The sequence below is a fragment of the Chiloscyllium punctatum genome, chromosome 15 (genome assembly GCF_047496795.1).
Source record: "Chiloscyllium punctatum isolate Juve2018m chromosome 15, sChiPun1.3, whole genome shotgun sequence".
NCBI lineage: Eukaryota > Metazoa > Chordata > Chondrichthyes > Orectolobiformes > Hemiscylliidae > Chiloscyllium > Chiloscyllium punctatum.
Window position 1 is genome coordinate 70,706,054 of NC_092753.1, and position 20,564 is coordinate 70,726,617.

The 20,564-nt window shown below is 38.6% G+C and overlaps 1 protein-coding gene across 1 annotated transcript in view; it reads right to left on the bottom strand.

Moving 5' to 3' along the window:
- tfg (trafficking from ER to golgi regulator) overlaps positions 1–20,564 on the bottom strand; it is a 120,868-nt gene that overhangs the window by 78,237 nt on the left and 22,067 nt on the right. Inside the window, exons 2-3 of the mRNA XM_072585417.1 lie at positions 17,042–17,242; positions 15,515–15,598 (exon numbers count right to left, since the gene is read on the bottom strand). Coding sequence (XP_072441518.1) covers positions 15,515–15,598; positions 17,042–17,231 — 274 coding nt within the window. The 5' untranslated portion in view covers positions 17,232–17,242. The remainder of the gene's footprint in view (positions 1–15,514; positions 15,599–17,041; positions 17,243–20,564) is intronic.

The following is a 20,564-nucleotide window of genomic DNA, read 5'->3' on the forward strand; positions in this document are numbered from 1 at the left end:
TCAAATGCTGCTCTGATGCCAAGTGTAGTCACTCCCAATCCCTGTTTGAGATTCACCTCTTCTGCCCATGTGTTAGCAAAGCAGCAATAAGATCAGAAGCTATGGGGGCCTGCTGGAACCAAATGTAAGTGGCTGTAAGGTCATTGTTGACTTAAATGCAGTTTGATAACACCATCAATAACACCATTACTTTGCTGATGTTCGAGACTAGACTGATAGGATAGTGATTGGTTGCGTTGGATTTGTTCTGTAAGTCAGTGTGTTGTAGCATCACTATGTTGATATTTCAATTTGAAGTATGCCTGGTGATACTCTAGCCGTGGTCTCTTGCACCACTTACTGATCCAAGGTTTCATCCCCCGACTTGGTGGTAAAGCAGTAAACATGCGAGACCATCAAGTCTCAGACTATGGTTGAATACAATTCTGCTTCTACTGATGACCCAGCACCTCAAATACCCAGCTGAGCTGCTAGATCTGTTCAAATTCTGTTGCATTCAGCACACTAGAGTGCCACACAGCATAATGGAGGGCACTAACAACATGAGGATGGGACTTAATCACCAGAAGGACTGTGCAGTGGTCAATCCTACCAAAAAGGATGGTCACATGCAACTGCTATGGGTAGATTGGCAACATTCCAAGTTTAGTGTACCTTTCTATTTTGTTGGTTTCCTAACTATTTACCACAGACCAAGTCTAGCAAGCTACATTGGTAACAAACACCGGACTCTCTCACCCAGAGTATGTTCTGTGTCCTTATCACCCTCAGTGCTTACTCCAATCCATGTTCAAGTTAGATGAGCTAGATGATTCATCAGCCTCAAAGAGGTTTCCTTTCACAAGTTTAAGCTGACGTCATGAGATTTCAAGGGGTCTGAAGTTAATTCTAATAACTCTCAGGGAAAGTAACACACAGCTGTATATCACTGTGCCACCACCTTAGGTGTGTCTGTCCTGTTGATAGGACAACACATAGCCAGGGATGGTGACCTTGATGTTTGGGAAAGTGTCATTCTTATGGAATTATATCTTGCAGACAACATCAGGCTGTTGCTTAATGAGTCTGTGGGACAGCTCTAATGAATTTTAGCACAAGCCCCCAGTTGTTAATAAGGAGGACTTTGAAGGGTCAATAGGGCTGGGTTTGCTGTTGTTCCCAGGGCCTATGCTGATGGCAGGTAGTCCACTAATTTTCATTCTTTTACTTAGATTTTGAAGCTATTCAGTACGACTGAATAGAAGACCATAAGACATAGGAGTGGAAGTAAGGCCATTCGGCCCATCGAGCCCACTCCGCCATTCAATCATGGCTGATGGGCATTTCAACCCCACTTACCCGCATTCTCCCCGTAGCCCTTAATTCCTCGAGACAACAAGAATCTATCAATCTCTGCCTTGAAGACATTTAGCGTCCCGGCCTCCACTGCACTGTGCGGCAATGAATTCCACAGGCCCACCACTCTCTGGCTGAAGAAATGTCTCCGCATTTCTGTTCTGAATTCACCCCCTCTAATTCTAAGGCTGTGTCCACGGGTCCTAGTCTCCTCACCTAACGGAAACAATTTCCTAGCGTCCACCCTTTCCAAGCCATGTATTATCTGGTACGTCTCTATTAAGTCTCCCCTTGCTAGGCAATTTCAGAGGGCATGTAGGAGTCAACTACACTACTGAAATTAAATGAAAATTCAAAAGTATAGATTAAAAAATATCTCCCATTCCTATAAAAGAGATTGCAGACATTGGGTAGGATGAAATGCATTGGAGCTTTTAGGTAATAGAAAAGTGAAATAGAAGAATTAGAAAAAAATTAGCATAAAACAAGATTTAGAATAAAATTTGAATGAACTGGACAGAATAGACACAGAGTTTGGGAGAATCCAAAACTAGGGTTATAACAAAAACATAAGTCAGTAATAAATTCAAAGGGAATTAAAAGGAGAATTTTTTTTTTTACTCAATGTTACATTGTGGTACTGGTTACGACAACAAGTGGCTGAGGCAAATAGTTTGTGTTTTCAAAGAAAAACTATGCAAGAAAATGGAAGCGAAAGATACACTGAAAGGCTGAGATGACATTTATGGAATAATAGGAAACTCATGAGGAATATAAACCATCAATACCGAGAAGCTGGTCTTACTTGTTTGTTTCAGTACTCTACATTGTGAGAATCACAAAGCTCATTTCACATGCATTTACAGCAATCCAGCTGCATCTCAAGGTGAATTCTCAATTAAAGGTAATATCAGATGTCAAAAAATTGTTCTATTATTCCACAAATCAATTTTATGGTGTAGGCTTAACCAATAAGACATTATTTCTTGTAGGAGATTTAGACAGGAATAGAATACATTTCTCAGCTGTAATATATACAAATGCCGGCAGGATCTATGGGGCACCATTTTAAGGAATGAAATGGTTATCAAACAAAAATTTGGCAAGTGCTATTAGTGCTAGACAGAGAATCCAGTGTGAGCATATTCGGCAATATTTTCCAATAAATCCCCCTGCTGAGCAAAAGCAGGTCTCGTTATTCATATGCAGTACAGATGAGAGCCAAGTCACTAATGTAATTTTTATGGAAAAATGTAGATTGCTTGCAACTTTGTTGTGCATTAAAACATATAAAACAAGAGTTGCTCAGATTTTAATTGACGTACAAGTTGCCTTTGAAACAATCTCTTTTATCCAAGATTTCAGTCAATAATATCATCCGGAGACTAAATATGTTTTATGTCTTGGGGTCATATTTTTAACATTAGACAAATATTCACAATTAATGCATATACTGTCCGTACTTTACCACCCACATGCTAGCTGGCTCAGAAAATTATCCATTATCTAATTTATTGTCAATCACATAGCTCATCAATTATCCTACTTAAAATTGGAATCAACATTATTTTAATAAGCATTAGATGAATTTGAATGTTTACATGCTGACAAAATTATATGTATACTCAAATTTAAAGCAACACCCTCAAATTAGGTCATTCAGCAATAAGCGAAGCGTCTTTTAAATTTAACACAGCAAAAATATTTACATAGATGTAAAGCACATTTAAATATAACTTATAGCCAATTTTTATCTGAAACACACATGATTTTTGAACATGGAATACAATGAAGATTTTACTAGGTAGTATTAATGACCCAAACAAATCTTACCCACCAACCTTATCATGAAAACCCTGATTATCATTGAACATATTAATATTTTCAATATGTCACTTTGGTACAAAACTAGAATTAGATGTGAAAATGAAGTTGGTTTCATTTGTCAGCAAAATCAAACGGGCATAGTGTCAGTTGGATATTAAACTGCAGACAGTTCAGAAGAGATTTACCAGGATATTGCCACGTATGGAAGGATTGAGTTATAAAGAAAGGTTGGATAGGCTGGGATTTTTTTTCACTGGAGCATAGAAGGTTGAGATGTGACCTTATAGAGGTTTATAAAACCATGATAGGTATACATAGGGTTAATGGTAGGTGCCCTTTCCCTAAAATAGGGGCTTCAAGGCTGGGAGCACATTGTTAAGGTGGGAGGAGAGAGACTTAAAAAAGATATGAGAAGCATTGTTTTTATATACAAAGGATGATGTGTGTCTGGAATGAACTTCCAGAGCAAGTGCTGGATGCGGGTACCATGACAACATTTAAAAGACATTTGGACAAGGACATGAATAAGAAATGTTTGGAGGAATATGAGCCAAGCTCAGGACTAGTTTAGTTTGGGATTATGGTCAGCATGGACTTGTTGGATGGAAGGGTCTGTTTCCTTGCTGTACGACTGAATATCAAGTTATGTAGAGGATCCCCAGGGTTCAACATGATTCTTCAGCAAGTTGCAAAGTCACGCTGGTCAAAAAAGATCCATAATAAAAATCCTCTGTCTGTGTAGACCTCACTGATTATAACTGATCTCAGAAGCCCTGCTTTAGAAGTAGAAAAAAAATTGTTCAGCAACTGTATGCTATCATTTTATGCATCTATTGGGGTTGCAAGTGTGTAAAGGAGGAGGGTAGGATCCAATCCCCAACAACTGATTGACATATTGATGTCCACTATCAAGACAAGAGCAATTGCCACTTGAAAGTGTTTACATAAAGATTTTTATGTGTATGCCAACTAAAGGGATACATGTGATAAAGCATTTCATTCTGACATTATACACAATGTGTTGTACCTGACCCCATTAGTCATCTTGCTACAAGTCAATGGTCTCCAAACTCTAAGCGCAAGATAATTTATTTACATTTAAATGCAACCCAGGAGCTGCCCTGAAGAAAACACGGAATAAAGAATTTCTTTTTATTATTTTGTAGGTCTAAAACTAAGTACATATAATTGTAATTTTGTCCTGTACTCATTAAGTCTCAGTATGACATGCAATTTTGTACATTATCTGCCTGTGCCTTGAAGCCTGGGTTGTAGTCAGGTTGAGATGTTAGTCATATAAAGTCCATCAAATGGATATCTAAGACAGGGACAATATTGGACTTGAATATCATCATTTAAGAGAACACTTTCTCACAGGTGTATGTGGAATCAAAGTGAACATTCACTTTAAAACCATTGGAATAACAGGAAATGGTCATTTTTCTGCTTATCCATTCCCGAAAATCATTATCCCTTGGTCTTTCTGCTTATATAATTTTGCACAGTAATTATCTCTATTAACTCCACTGTTTTGTAAATCAAACACCTAACGGAATTTGTAACCAACCTATGAACGTCTACTTGAAGAAATGAATTTGAGATAAACATGACTATCACATCTAATTCCTGAAATCACCTGTTGAAATTCCTCTGCTAACTTTCTCACTAGGCAAAAAGGTTTTTTGGGTGTAACTATTTTTCTTTGTCTTTGATTTTTTTCTAATAGTTTCTCCAGGGAAGTGTTGCAGCATTTTATCTTTTAATCGAAAGGATCACAGATACATTTTTAATCTGAATGCATTCACAGCACCGACAATATATGCCACTTCTCTGTCCCTTCCCTGCAGTTCACAGCTCAGTTCATTCAGTTCTGACACTATCTGTAAAGAACCTGAAATCGAGCAAACATGCATTGTTTAACAACTCACTGCATACTTTATTCCTCAATTTAACAGAAGTGATGCTTTTAAGTATCAGATCTAAAAACTCTTTGCAGGATCTGCCTCAACTTAACCACTTTCCATGACCACAGAGAATTAGTGCACTGTACAGAGGTCATCGAGTAAGGGTTTAATCAAGCACTGATAAAGGTTTCTTGCTCCAACCGAGTTTACAACGGTAACAACTTCCATGACACGAGGAAAGATTATACATTATCCACTAATGTCTTGTATATCAGTATATTCCTATGTAAAAAGAGAACTTGGTAAGACACCGTACAAAGATGCACAGTAAATTCAGAGACATTTTTTCCTCTAACAGAATGTTAGAAAGAAAGTTGATGAACTAAAGGCTATTTTCAAAAGCTGAAATCATTTTTCTTTCAGTCAGCAGCAAAAGATAAGGCCTGCACTGAAGCATCGTTCGTGTATGCCATCTTCTGACAAAACACAAGAAAATATTCACAAACGCAAGTACTTAAAGGAGTAATAACTGACTGGTTGCTGACTATTTATTCAAACACTTGAAGAACAAAAAAAGAATAATAATAGCAATGATGGAAGATATAGAATGTAGGGAAATATATGATGGCACCTTGCAAAATGTCCATATTACGGAGGAGGAAGTGCTGGATGTCTTGAAACTGTTAAAAGTGGATAAATCCCCAGGACCTGATCAGGTGTACCCTAGAACTCTGTGGGAAGCTAGGGAAGTGATTGCTGGGCCCCTTGCTGAGAAATTTGTATCATCGATAGTCAAAGGTAAGGTGCTAGAAGATTGGAGGGTGGCTAATGTGGTGTCAATGTTTAAGAAAGGTGGTAAGGACAAGCCAGGGAACTATACACCAGTGAGCCTGATGTCAGTGGTGGGCAAGTTGTTGGAGGGAATCCTGAGGGACAGGATATACATGTATTTGGAAAGGCAAGGACTGATTAGGGATAATCAACATGGCGTTATGCGTGGGAAATCCTGTCTCACAAACTTGATTTGAATTTTATGAGGAAGTAACAAAGAGGATTGATGAGGGCAGAGCGGTAGATGTAATCTATAAGGACTTCAGTAAGGCGTTCGACAAGGTTCCTCATGGGAGACTAGTTAGCAAGGTTAGATCTCATGGAATACAGGGAGAACTAGCCATTTGGGTACAGAACTGGCTCAAAGGTAGAAGACAGAGGGTGATGGTGGAGGGTTGTTTTTCAGACTGAAGACCTGTGATCAGTGGAGTGCCACAAGGATCGGTGCTGGGTCCACTACTTTTCATCATTTATATCAATGATTTGGACGTGAGCGTAAGAGATATAGTTAGTTTGCAGATAATATATGTAAATTGTGAATATAATATGTAAATTCTGCCACCTTACTGCCAAGTGATATTCATTTACTGTTTGGGTGTGAGCATTTTCCATTTTCATGGACATAGAGTCATAGAGATGTACAGCATGGAAACAGAACCTTCGGTACAACCCATCCATGCTGACCAGATCTCCCAACCCAATCTAGTCCCACCTGTCAGCACCCGGCCCATATCCCTCCAAACCCTTCCTATTCATATACCCATCCAAATGCCTCTTAAATGTTGCAGTTATACCAGCCTCCACCACTTCCTCTGGCAGCTCATTCCATACACATACCACCCTCTCTGAGTGAAAAAAGTGCCCCTTAGGTCTCTTTTATATCTTTCCCCTCTCACCTTAAACCTATGCCGTCTAATTCTGACTCCCCGACCCCAGGGAAAAGACTTTGTCTCTTTACCCAATCCATGCCCCTCACTTTTGTAAACCTCTATAAGGTCACCCCTCAGCCTCCAAAGCTCCAGGGAAAAGAGCCCCAGCCTGTTCAGCCTCTCCCTGTAGCTCAAATCCTCCAACCCTGGCAACTTCCTTGTAAATCTTTTCTGAACCCTTTCTAGTTTCACAACATCTTTCTGATAGAAAGGAGACCAGAATTGCATGCAATATTCCAACAGTGGCCTAACCAATGTCCTGTACAGCTGCAACATGACCTCCCAGCTCCTGTACTCAATACTCTGACCAATAAAGGAAAGCATACCAAACGTCAAGGTTACCTCAGATTACACAAGATCTTGATCAGATTGGCCAATGGGCTGAGAAGTGGCTGAGATGGAGTTTAATTTAGATAAATGTGAGGTGTTGCATTTTGGGAAAGCAAATCTTAGCAGGACTTATACACTTAATGGTAAGGTCCTAGGGAGTGTTGCTGAACAAAGAGACCTTGGAGTGCAGGTTCATAGATCCTTGAAAGTGGAGTCGCAGGTCGATAGGATAGTGAAGGCAGCATTTGGTATGCTTTCCTTTATTAGTCAGAGTATGGAGTACAGGAGTTGGGAGGTCATGTTGTGGCTGTACAGGACATTGGTTAGGCCACTGTTGGAATATTGCATGCAATTCTGGTCTCCTTTCTATCAGAAAGCTGTAGTGAAACTTGAAAGGGTTCAGAAAAGATTTAAAAGGATGTTGCCAGGGTTGGAGGATTTGAGCTATACGGAGAGGTTGAATAAGCTAGGACTGTTTTTCCTGGAGCATCGGAGGCTGAGGGGTGGTGTTATAGAGGCTCATAAAATCACGAGGGGCATGGATAGGATAAATGGACAAAATCTTTTCCCTGGGGTCGGGGAGTCCAGAACTAGAGGGCATAGGTGAGAAGGGAAAGATATATATGAGACCTAACGGGCAACCTTTTCACGCAGAGGGTGATACATGTACGGAATGAGCTGCCAGAGGAAGTGGTGGAGGCTGATACAATTATAGCATTTAAAAGGCATCTGAATGGATATATGAATAGGAAGGATTTGGAGGGATATGGGCCAGGTGCTGGCAGGTGGGACCAGACTGGGCTGGGATATCTCGTCGGCATGGGTGAGTTGGACTGAAGAGTCTGTTTCTGTGTTGTAAGTCTCTAATGACTCTAGTTGGTGGTCCGACAGTAACAAGGAAAGTCGAATCTTTGTCAGACGACTTATTTCAGCAAGTAAAGCAGGACTTGAAGGACTCTGAATACTTCTCACAGCTGTTTGATGAATCCATTGACATGACTGATACAACCCAACTGATTGTTCTTGCACACATGATTTTTAAAGACATAACAATTGAAGAGGACATTCTCCCCATTTTTCCCTTTAAAGTGAGAACAAAGGGGAGGATATCTACAATGAATTCAAAAAGGTACATGTTTGAGAAAAACATTCCAGTCAAGAAATTGGTTTTCATCACAACCAACAGTACACAAGCCATGCTTGGTGCAAATGCAGGCTGTGTTACATTTCTCAGAAATAATCCTGATTTTTCCTCTTTTGTCAGCCTTGGTTGCTTGGACATGAGAAGTGGGAAACAGCAGCGTATCTGATAATCTTTCATCATTCCTTTAATTGCTCCTCATCCTACATAGATCTATTGAATAATAAGCAAAAAATACTACTGATCTGCAAAGAATGGGCAGAGGACTGGATTAGCTGAGTTGCTGTCGCAGAGTCCGCACGGACAGAAGACTGAATAGCCTCCTATATATGGCATTATATTGACTTCATACATCTAGTATATTTTTTATTCATTTGTTTGCATTGCCACCACAAAACTTACTTTGCCCTGCAACAATAGTCCATGTTGACCAAAATGAAAGACAATGAAACAAGCTTGCAAAGACTGTTAAAAACATTTACTTTTCTTTAGCCATGTAGCCTCCAGTAGTTAAAGTAAAGCAGCAGCATGATGGATCAGCGTGTGCATGAGGCAGATGATATGATCAACTATCAGAGACATTGATGAATGGTGATCATAATCTGCAAGCTAAAGACCACAGCTATAAATAAACTTGATAACAGCGAAGATACTATGGTGGAAGAATCTCAACTAAATACTTAAGAAGAAAGATTGTAAATTGTTTACAACAGACATTATCAGGAGAAAGGAAGATAATATACATACAGTCCACAATTGAGGTTTTTAAAAAAAGATTAACAAGGGCTGACATTTTCACCTGAATTTATTGATAGTAAGAGAGTAAAACCATCAGTAGAGCTATGCTATAAGACCAGAACTTTCTTTTCCTTTATCTGAAGTCAGTAGCTAAGTTTGTAGATTATACAAAAATAATCAAGTTAGTACATTACAAAGTGGTAGAGAACTAGCTCCAGCAGGACATAATGTTCTTAGAAATTAAAACAAAAATCACTGGAGAAACCTAGCAGGCCTGGCAACATCTGAGAACAGAAAAAACAGATTAAACATGGAGTCTAAACACTCCTCTTCATTAATCATTTGCGCACTTATACTTAGAATATTATGCAGAGATCTGAATGCCACAATGCAAAACGAATACTTAAATTACTGACAAGACAGAAGAGTAACTAGAATAGCTAAAACAATGAAAAGGTTAAATGATGATTAATTAAATAAATTCAGCATACTGCCTCTTCAAAAATGGGGGTTAAAAGATAATACTAATGTTATTTCCAGAATTCTAAGAATTCAGATAACATTGACATTAAAAAACTGCTTCTGCCTGTCAAAGTTCAACCAGGTGACATAGTCTTCACTGTAATGGAAAAAAAATCAAAGTTAATCTACAGAAGCATAATCTCAGTGAGCAAGTGGTAAATCTATACAGAGTCAAAGAGTGTGGTGCTGGAAAAGCACATCCTGTCAGGTAGCATCGAAGAGCAGGAGAATTGACATTTCAGGCATAAGCACTTCATTAGGAATGAAACCTATACAGCACAAACAGGTGACAGATTCATTCAAAATATAAATATGCTTTTAGGTGACAGCATTTCAGTAGTGAGAGAAATGGCATACAGTAAAATTGGAATACCTAGAAGCAGTGGTAGGGCTGTTTTAGATTAATTGATAAGAAATTCATTGCTATGTTTAGTTAGTATCCCTGATATAAATGTATTTTGAGACTGGCAAAACCAAACTGGCAATAATCTTGGCAAAAAGCTATTAGAACTCAAAATCCTTTACTTCTCATATTTTAAGGGTACCCTTATTTTGTCTTATTCAAAACTTCAGCTTTTTATTATGCAATACTACCCTCTAGTGATATGACACATAACATACATCTTGACACAAAAAAACCCACAGTATTTGGAGTATTAACAAAATAATGTTTTAAGATTTATTTTTGCTGACTTCATACGCTTACTTTGATCATGTCCAGCTTCGAAAAAGCAAGTTTTCATCAGCATTCTCTGGATTACAATTTGCACAGAGATAATATATCACAAATTTGCAGATTAAGTGTATGCTTTAAGAGACAACCCAACAGCAAGATGTTCAAAGCTTCAATTCTCTCACTGGACACTAATCAAACAAAGAGGTAAAAACAATGACTGCAGACGCTGGAAAGCAAATACTGGATTAGTGGTGCTGGAAGAGCACAGCAGTTCAGGCAGCATCCAACGAGCAGCGAAATCGACGTTTCGGGCAAAAGCCCTTCATCAGGAATAAAGGCAGTGAGCCTGAAGCGCGGAGAGATAAGCTAGAGGAGGGTGGGGGTGGGGAGAGAGTAGCATAGAGTACAATGGGTGAGTGGGGGAGGAGATGAAGGTGATAGGTCAAGGAGGAGGGGGTGGAGTGGATAGGCGGACAAGTCCAGACAAGCCAAGGAGACAGTTACTGAGCTGGAAGTTTGAAGAGCTTCAGAGCAGAGGAAATGACCTGGGAGTTGCAGTGGGAGAGGGACTCCCTGAGATTCTTGTAGAGAGAGGACTAATCAAACAAACTTTAGTTGATGCAATGCCAAATGAACTTGCTAAAATATACTGGAGTACTAACATGTCTGGAGATTGTTAATAGATGGATGGTCCCATATAGATAATGTTAATTTTACTTCACATTAATGCACATATCCACAAGAGATTATAAATATGCTCATTCTTTTTCTTTATTATAGAAAGAACCAAAAAAAAATCAGCAGTGCTGAAATGTACTGAATAATAAGACACTTCAATGTAGAAGCATCCACATACATCAGCATACATTCCTTGCTCAGGAGCCACATTTTAAAAATCCGTAAGTTAAAATGTATTACTAAGCTGGACAGGCATAGTTAAATTCCATTTTGAACGGGGCCATTTTTGAAATGGCTTTGGCTAAGAATTATAATGCTCCAGAAATCACCTTCATTATAGCAAAGTGACACATACAAGTTTTACATGCCACATATGAGGCTTTGACAAAAAGGAACATTCAAATGTGCAGTTCCATGTCGTTATAAACGTGGTTTGGATATGCCTTTAATATTGTACATTTATCATTTCCTGCCCACAAACAAGTGTAGGATTTAACAAGTTTTTGTGTAAGGGAATAACAGCGCCATTACACAAACATGTTTACAAGGCAAAATGTACATCTACATGCTGTTTCTAGTCTTTGATAAATAGCAGCAGTATAAAACAAAGGCAATGTGGCCTAGTCAAGCAGTTGTAAAATCTAAACTATCAAATCTCCTCTCAAGCTTCTCTTTTCAGATGAAACAACTTCAGATTCCCCTATTTATGAAGGTCACTGAAGTCCCTCATCGCTGGAAGCTTTTCTACTCAATTTGTAAAGCTTTCTTGTCTTTCCTAAGATGCGTAGCCCAGAACAGGTGAGATTAAAGTATCATTGTATAATTTCCTTTTTTTTATTCTATGCTTTCATTAAAAAAGCTCAGGATCTCATAAGTCTTATTAACTACTTTTTCACCCTGACCAGCCACTTTCAATGTCAACATGAATATACACTCCAAGTAGAAAAGTCAAAACAATGACATGACTTGGATTTATTTTTCAGAGTAACCATTCTGCATAAAGTCCTCAAGCAATTCTCCCAATAAGTAAAATCTTTCACAATGCACATTAATAAATAATGATGATAAATTATTCCATATTTTTAATTGCTTCTGCAGGCATTGCATCACTTCCAGATGCTTGTTTGCTCATTTATCAATGAATATGTTGAATTATTAATAAAGGAAAGCAACAAATTACAGACTTAACTAGTTTGGATTCCAGGGAGGAAGAGGGATGAGAGAAACAATCTGCATTACAAAATTAATGAGTGAATGCAGTTTAGAATTTGGACAGATGTTTGTTTGTTTTGTGGATTTTGTAAAGCATTTCATTAGATTAGAGTGGATTAAGCTCTTGACCATGCGGAAACATTTTGAATAGACAACTCAAAAGACATTTGTTCATGGGGCAAAGAGGAATAAAAAGGGCAATCAAATAAGTCAGAAGAGGAGTTCAACGATAGTGTTGTTTATCACCAGTCTTCTTCAGTCTTTATGATTTAAACATGATTAAAGCAGGATGTGACAACACAAAATTGGAGGGCAAATAATATCAATTAGATTTGCAAATGACAATGCACTTGTACCAAGCACAGAAGAATGACATAAACTAATAGTTAAGATTGTAAATAACATATGACTTTGGAACGAAAATGAAAACTGACAAAACAAATGGTTGCATATCTCAAATATTCATAGAAGGAAAAGAAATGCAATGTAGAATATTCAAGAATTTAGGAACAAAATTGCTGCAGATGGAAAATTTCTTGAAATGAGTAATGAAAGCAATGGAGAAAGGTTTTAAAGAGGAAAGACAATAAAGATGGTAACGAGAAAGTTGATTGAACAACTCACAAAGTAACTTGTGAAGAGCTAGTTTGATTATAAAGTTAGATCACATGGGATCCAGGGTGAGCTAGTCAAATGGATATAAAATTGGCTTGACAGAGGGTAGTGGTAGAGGTTGTTTTTTTTGACTGAAAGTGCGTGACCAGCAGTGTGCCACAAAGATCAGTGCTTAATCCACTGCTATTTGTCATTTAAATAATTTGGATGCAAATACAGGAGGTATGGTCAGTAAGTCTGCAGATGGTACCAAAATAGGTGGTGGAGTGGACAGTGAAGGTGGTTATGAGTACATCAGGCCCTTGATTAGCTGGGCCAATGGGGCCGAGGAGTGGCAGATGGAGTTTAATTTAAATAAACTTATACGTTTAATAATAGGGCCTTGGGGAGTGTTGTGACAATACTAATGGTTTCAAGGTGCATTTTGTCCTTTTTTTGTGAAGAAAGATTGAGATAGAAGTACTGAGCAGTCTGCTCCAAAGCCAAGAAAGTAAACAGCTTGAGGCTTTGGGCTTTTTTCTAAAAAAGTTGTAACAATAGAAGAGGTGGGGTCAAGCTCTCAGAATCAGATTTTTTAATTTTAGTGTACTGCCCTTGCTACTAAGGCCTTGAAGCTGGATCTGGAAGCTGTTTTTCTTCTGTTACAGCTAAATACTGGTGCTTCCTGCTGCTAGAATTGCATGAGAGACAATCTATTTTAGTGAATTTGCCTTTGCCAAAGCTGTGTTTATGAGATGTTACTATATTAGAACAGTTGCTGTTTAATAGTTAAATAATCTATTATACTGTTAAGTATTAGAATAATTTAACCCTATTTGAAGACTTAAGTATAGTGTGTGCTTAAATTGTTTTGCTTCAAGACTGGCACTTTGACCAATTAAATTGCACTTGGAATGCAACGCCTTGCACCTACCTTTAAAGTAATAAAAAAGTAGTTAAGGTCCAGACTATCTTCTTAATATATTTTGAGGGAGCTTGGTCTGGTCCTTAAGAGTGAGGCCAAACAAAGAAAATGAGGAGTACTGGTGCATTGTTTCTGACAAATGTAGTCGATGGCAGCCATGACGTGTAGATGCCGGTGTTGGACTGAGGTGGACAGTCAAAAGTCACATGACAACAGGTTTATTTAAATTGCAAGCTTTCGGAGTGCTGCTCCTTCGTCTGACGGTGTCATGTGACATCTGACCTTTAAACTGGAGTCGCAGACAGACAGCATGCTTACCTTCAATGGTTGGTGCATTAAGTACAGGAGTTGAGAGTCATGTTGCAGTTGTACAGAGCACTGGTTAGGCCACTTTAGAACTGCCTACAATTCTAGTTGCCTTTTTATAGGAAATACATTGTCAAATTTGAGAGGGTGCAGAAAAGATTTGCAAGGAAGATTTGAGCTATTACAAGAGGCAGAATAAGCTGGTGCTCTCTTCTCTCTGGAGCGCTGGAGACTGAGGGGTGACCTTACAAAGTTCATAAAATCATAACAGAACGGACAAAGATAGGTAAAAGCTAAAATCTTTTTCCTAGGATGTGGGTTCAAAACAAGAGGCCATAGGCTAAGGTTAGAGGGTAAAGACTTAAAAAGACCCGAGGGCTAACTTTTTCCACGCAGAGGGTGGTGCTTGTATGGAATAAGCTGCCAGAGGAACAGGTGGAGGTGGGCACAATTACAACATTTAAAAGACATCGCATATGAATAGGGAGGGTTTAGAGAGATGTGGGCCAAGTGCTGGCAAATCAAATCAGATTGGGATGTCTGGGCAGTATGGATGAGTTGGAACGAAAGGTGATGTATGATAACTATTGTAGTTGATGCTTTTAGTAGCCAAATCAGTTAAGTTCATCTTTGGTAACCAAAATGGTTAAATAAATGTAAGAAATGTATGAACATTTCATATGTGGATGATGATATTAAAATGATTTAAGTGCACACCCAACGAATACTCCTTGAAAGAAAATACTCAAGCATGTAAACTTTCAAAATGAAGGCAACAGCCATGTTTTCTGACAAAAACAATATTATTAGAGGATCAACATTTTGACCAATATTCATTACCTCTATAGTTAGTTCTCTGACGTAGGATATGATGGGCTACTAAAGAAGCAAATATAGCACCTTAATGTTCGGTGACTTTATCTTTGCAATGCTTCAGTAATCCCAGCAAGTCATGACGTTTTGCAGACATTCATCAAGCAGGACATCCAACACAGTTGCCACAACAACCTCCTACCTATTACCTAAAATTGTTATAATTGCATGGTTTTTTGGTCAACTTATAGCTATACATCTGTTGTTATGAGATTAGATTAGATTACTTACAGTGTGGAAACAGGCCCTTCAGCCGAACAAGTCCACACTGACCCTCCAAACAGCAACCCACCCAGACCCATTGCCCTACATTTACCCCTTCACCTAACACTATGGGCAATTTAGCATGGCCAATTCACCTAACCTGCACATTTCTGGACTGTGGGAGGAAACCCACGCAGACACAGGGAGAATGTGCAAACTCCACACAGACAGTTGCCTGAGGCAGGAACTGAACCCTGGTCTCTGGCACTGTGAGGCAGCAGTGCTAACCACTTTGCCACCGTGCTACCCAATATATTTAGCTACTTCAAACACTTTGGTATATTTATGCACAACTTTTTATTTAGAGTCACCTTCAAACTTTGCCATTTGAGCAATTCACATATTAAATATTTTCAAGTTTCTGGATTACAGTAAAAAAAGGATGCTTTAACCAACCTAACATGTAAAACATTACAAATATGTACTCACCAAATAATGTAAGTTTAAGTATTCTACTACACTGGATAGCAAAGGAGAGATCTGAACTATCAAATATGGTTATAAGATCGCCATCTGCAAAAAGAACAAAAAAAGTTATTTAAGTATTACCAAGGACCAAATGAATGAAGCAGCACAGTCTATGCAACAAAAACAAGAAAATTCTAGACGTAAATGAGTCAGTGAACATTATATTAAAAGTAGTGGGTCAACAGTTCAGATATATGTACACCTTCAGAACTGAAAACAAAGCAACTTTAGCTAGATTAGAAAAAGAGGAAGACAGGAGCCAAAAAAACATCAGAGACCCCAATTCATAGTGAAGAAGTTTGTTATTTGAACATCCTGCAAACCTCTTAGCAGAAATTGTCAGATGATATAAAAGGATCATCCATGAAGGGGATGGAAAGTTACTCCTTACACAAAGTGTGAGAATACTTTTTCATTTTGTTAAATTCAGAACTGGTGTCCGAAGTCAGGGAGGGTTTAAATTAAAATGACTGGAGATAAGAATCTATCCAGGGGCACATGACAGGGAAATAGGGATTAGGACAAAAGACAGAATGGAAAATTAGAAAACTGAGACAAAGAGTTCAAGGGCTAGAATCACAAAGACCATTAAAGGAGACAGAAAACAAAACTTCCTCAAGAGAAAAAAAAGCAATACTTGAGACACAGCATCAGATGAAACTCATCTAATGGGGCAATAAATATTTTGAAAGGAACAGAAGAATGTATGTATTGTTAACCTGGTAGAGACTAAGAACCTGTGAAAGATATGTATTTTAGTGAATGACTTAAAAGATCGTTCAAGATTTCATGTTTAAAGAAGCAACATTGCTTATATGGTTTTACAGGCAACCTATATTTAAATTACAGAAATGATCCACAAGTGACTTTTAAAGCAACTGAGAATTTCATGCTAGTTATACATTACTCTGGCCCTTAACTGAGCGAGTATGTGGTTACTTGCATGCTTGCTTTTTCTTTCTCAGCTGGGAAACTTGTAATCTGACTTTCAAGGCTGATTTTCATTGTGAGCGTTACATTGAAGAGGCCTGACAATAAAACACCTCTCTCAATTAAAGAGAACAAAATCAAGTCTATCTCTTACTACTACATCCCTTTTAATTCCCCAGCATAAATAGCCCTCTATACAACTGTGTTGCTAAGTTGCTCCTTCTCTTTGAAGTGAATGCAGTCCCCATTCTTGTCCTCAAAGACTGCAAGAGCCTCATTCATGTTGGACAAATTCAGGGACTGAGGCTCCTCCTGAGCATCTGTTAACTTGTAACTACACTTCTAGTCACGACTATGGACCATGGACTAAATATGCTCTAGCTCTCCCTCCCTCTTGCATTAAACTCAATCTCTACTAGATCTATACTTGCAAACCAGCTGCGCAATAGCTATTACTGATAGTAAATGAAAATAGTGCAAAGCCAACTGACTGGAAAGTACGTTAGTTTAAAAAAGGGCCAAACACTCTAGATAATTTGTGATAAATAAATCACCTACCTTCATCCTTGTACTTGATTGTGACCTCATCATTGCTCTGGAGTTTCCCACGAAACACGCGCTGCATCATCAGTACCAGCTCATCATAGGTGATGTCCTCGTTGTGGATTGGAATCCGGCGAATGTCATCACCTAATTGAGCTTTAATGATGAGTTTCCCACTCAGATCCAGTTGCCCATTCATGGTCATCTTCTCTCAACCTAGAACGCACAAATCACTATTGGGTAACATGAGATTGTTAGGAGCAGGGTGTATGCAAGAATTTGTAGCTTCAGTAATCAAGACATACGGCATTCATTCCTGAAGTGTTAAGACAGACCAAAGCAGAGAGCGAGCAAAACACTGTCAGTCGTTACAAGGAAGTCAATGGACACAGTGAGAAAATTCAACAGACTACAAACTGGCTATTGTGGTATTTATATTAGGACTAACAAAATGGTTATAGATAAAGACTGACCTCCAAATCTTACTTCAATCTTGTGCATAATGATTATCAAAATTGAACCTGAGATTTGTGTAATAGTAAACCCTAGTATATAATGTGGATAAATGTGACATTATTCTTGATCTAGCATGCATTTGTTCACTCACTTGTCGAAAACACACTAAAGCATCCCTGCATTCTCCTTTCAGTTTACCCTCCCACCCAGCTTTGTACTGTCTACAAACTTGGAGATATTACAGTTACTTCCTTCATCTAAAGTGCCAACCACTTCTCTATCCATATCAGTACACTACTGCCAATTCTTTGATAATGGACTCAGAATTTTTCCCATTACCAATGTGAGGCTGATCAGTCTTCAACTTCTTTTCTGGATGTAGGTTTGCTTGCTGAGCTGGAAGATTCATTTTCAAACGTTTCGTTACCATACTAGGTATCATCATCAGTGAGCCTCCTGATGAAGCACTGTTTGTATGGCCCGCTTTCTATGTGTTTAAGGTTTCTTGGGTTGGTGATGCCAATACCTGTGGTGACACCATTTCCCGTGGTGATGACATTTCTTGTTCTTTTTCTCAGGGGGTGGTACATGGGATCCAAGTCATCGTATTTGTTGACGTGTTTACCACCCCCTGAGAAAAAGAACAGGAAATGGCATCACCACAGGAAATCATATCACTAACCCAAGGAAACCTAAACACATAAATAGAAAGTGGGCGATACCACATGTGCTTCATCCAGAGGCCCACTCATGATGTTACCTAGTATAGTGACAAAACGTCTGAAAATGAACCTTCCAGCTCAGCAAGCAAACCTATGTCCAGAACCTCAACCTAAGCTACAAATCTTCTTAAAACTCACTTCCTCTTTTCTCTCTACCTCCTTTTTAAAATAGAGTTACTTACACTTCAATGCAAAAGAACTGTTCCAAAATTCAAAGAACCTTGGAAGATGACCATCAATACATTCACTATTTCCAGAGTTACTTCCTTAAATATTCAGATGTAAATTATCAGGCTCTGGGGATTTATCCCCCAGGATCAAATTAAAAAGAGAATTACAAATCAAGGAATTCATGCTTTCAACATCCTGGATTGTCATATTTTCACAACAGCAATATGATTGGTCACCATGACTGCTGCAGGATGACTGGAAGATCTTTTCTTTGGTATCATACTTAAACTACTGTCAAAAAAGAAGTCCACAATATGGACACCTTTCTCAAGGTAGCTCTCTTTTGGCTCAGCAACAAGCCGCTTTGTTTCACCTAAACCAAATCCATTTGTTTGGAGTTATGAAACAAAGTACTCTATGAATTAACGTCACAAGCATCACTGCTCAAAATTAGGAACACAATGTAAATTAATAAACCTAGCAAATGAGACTAAATGCTAAAGGGAAGAGGAATGAAGTCGGCAACTTAAGAGGTTACATGATGAATCAACATGTTCATGAACTGGAATATGACGGATGAAGTTTTATGCACACACAGAGAAGGAATGGCCCAAAGACTGTTTTTAACAGAAATGATCAAACAGACCGAGGAATTTTAAGATCCAGACTCAACAGATCCGGTCATTGCTTGGAAGCCACAAACAGAATTCAAACTACATAACCAAAATATAGACCATAAAAAGCCACCAAAGAAGCTGTAATCAAAATGGATAATGGCCTGGTTAGATTATAACTTGAGTACAGTATCCAATTCTGGTCACAAAGATACAGGAGACATTTGAACATAAGGAGCAATGCAAAGGGCCATGAAGCTAATACCTTATATTAAACATTAATATCAAATTTTAAATTAATGAAAAAATATAGAACATTTTTTGCTTAGCCTTGAGAATGGATAAAAAAGAATGCGGAAATATGTCAGACAAAAAATGCTTCACAAACAGGAGAAGTGGGTACAGTTCAAAAACTTCCAGACAAGGGAGGTAATCACTCAAACCTCTTCTCTGCCCAAGTCACAGATTTATAAAGATGTACAGCATGGAAACGAATCCTTTGGTCCAACTTGTCCATACAGACCAGATATCCCAACCCAATTTAGTCCCACTTGTCAGCACCCGGCCCATATCTCTCCAAATCTTTCCTGTTCATATGCCCATCCAGATGCCTTTTAAATGCTGCAATTGTACCAGCCTCCACCACTTCCTCGGGCAGCTCATTCCACACACGCACCACCCTCTGCATGAAAATGTTGCCCCTTAGGTCTCTTTCACATCTTTCCGCTCTCACCCTAAACCTATACCCTCTAGTTCTAGACTCCCTCACCCCACAGAAAAGACCTTGTCTATTTACTCTATCCATGCCCTTCATGATTTGTAAACCTCTATAAGGTCACCCCTCAGCCTCTGACGCTCCAGGGAAAACAGCCCCAGCTTATCCAACCTCTCCCAGCTCAAATCCTCCAACCCTGGCAACATCTTTGTAAATCTTTTCTGAACCCTTTCAAGTTTCACAACATCTTTTCGATAGGAGAGAGACCAGAATTACACACGATACTCCAAAAGTGGTCTAATCAATGTCCTGTAAGGCCATAACAAACCCTCCCAACTCCTACACTCAATACTCTCACCAATAAAGGAAACCATACCAAACACGATTTGGAGATGCCGGTGTTGGACTGGGGTGCACAAAGTTAAAAATCACACAACACCAGATTATAGTCCAACAGGTTTAACTGGAAGCAAACTAGCTTTCGGAGTGCTGCTCCTTCATCAGATGGTTGTGGAGGGCACAATTGTCAGACAGAGAATTTATAGCAAGAGTTTACAGTGTGATGTAACTGAAATTATACATTCAATAATACTTAATTGTTTGTTGAGGCTTTCAAGTGTTAGAATACTACGATAGCTTCACTGCTTTCATGTGTAAATCACAAAACCTTTTTTTAAAAACGTTGCTTTCTCCAGTTAACTGTAATAATGGGTGTTAGCTAGACAACATATTGAAGGTGTTAGTCCCCGGTGTTCCCGGTCTTTGCCATAATGTTTAGACTGATTGTAAACTAAAAAGTGAGATAACAGAGTTTTACATGAATTCATGCAGTTTTTGAACAAAGTACAATGTAACTCTGC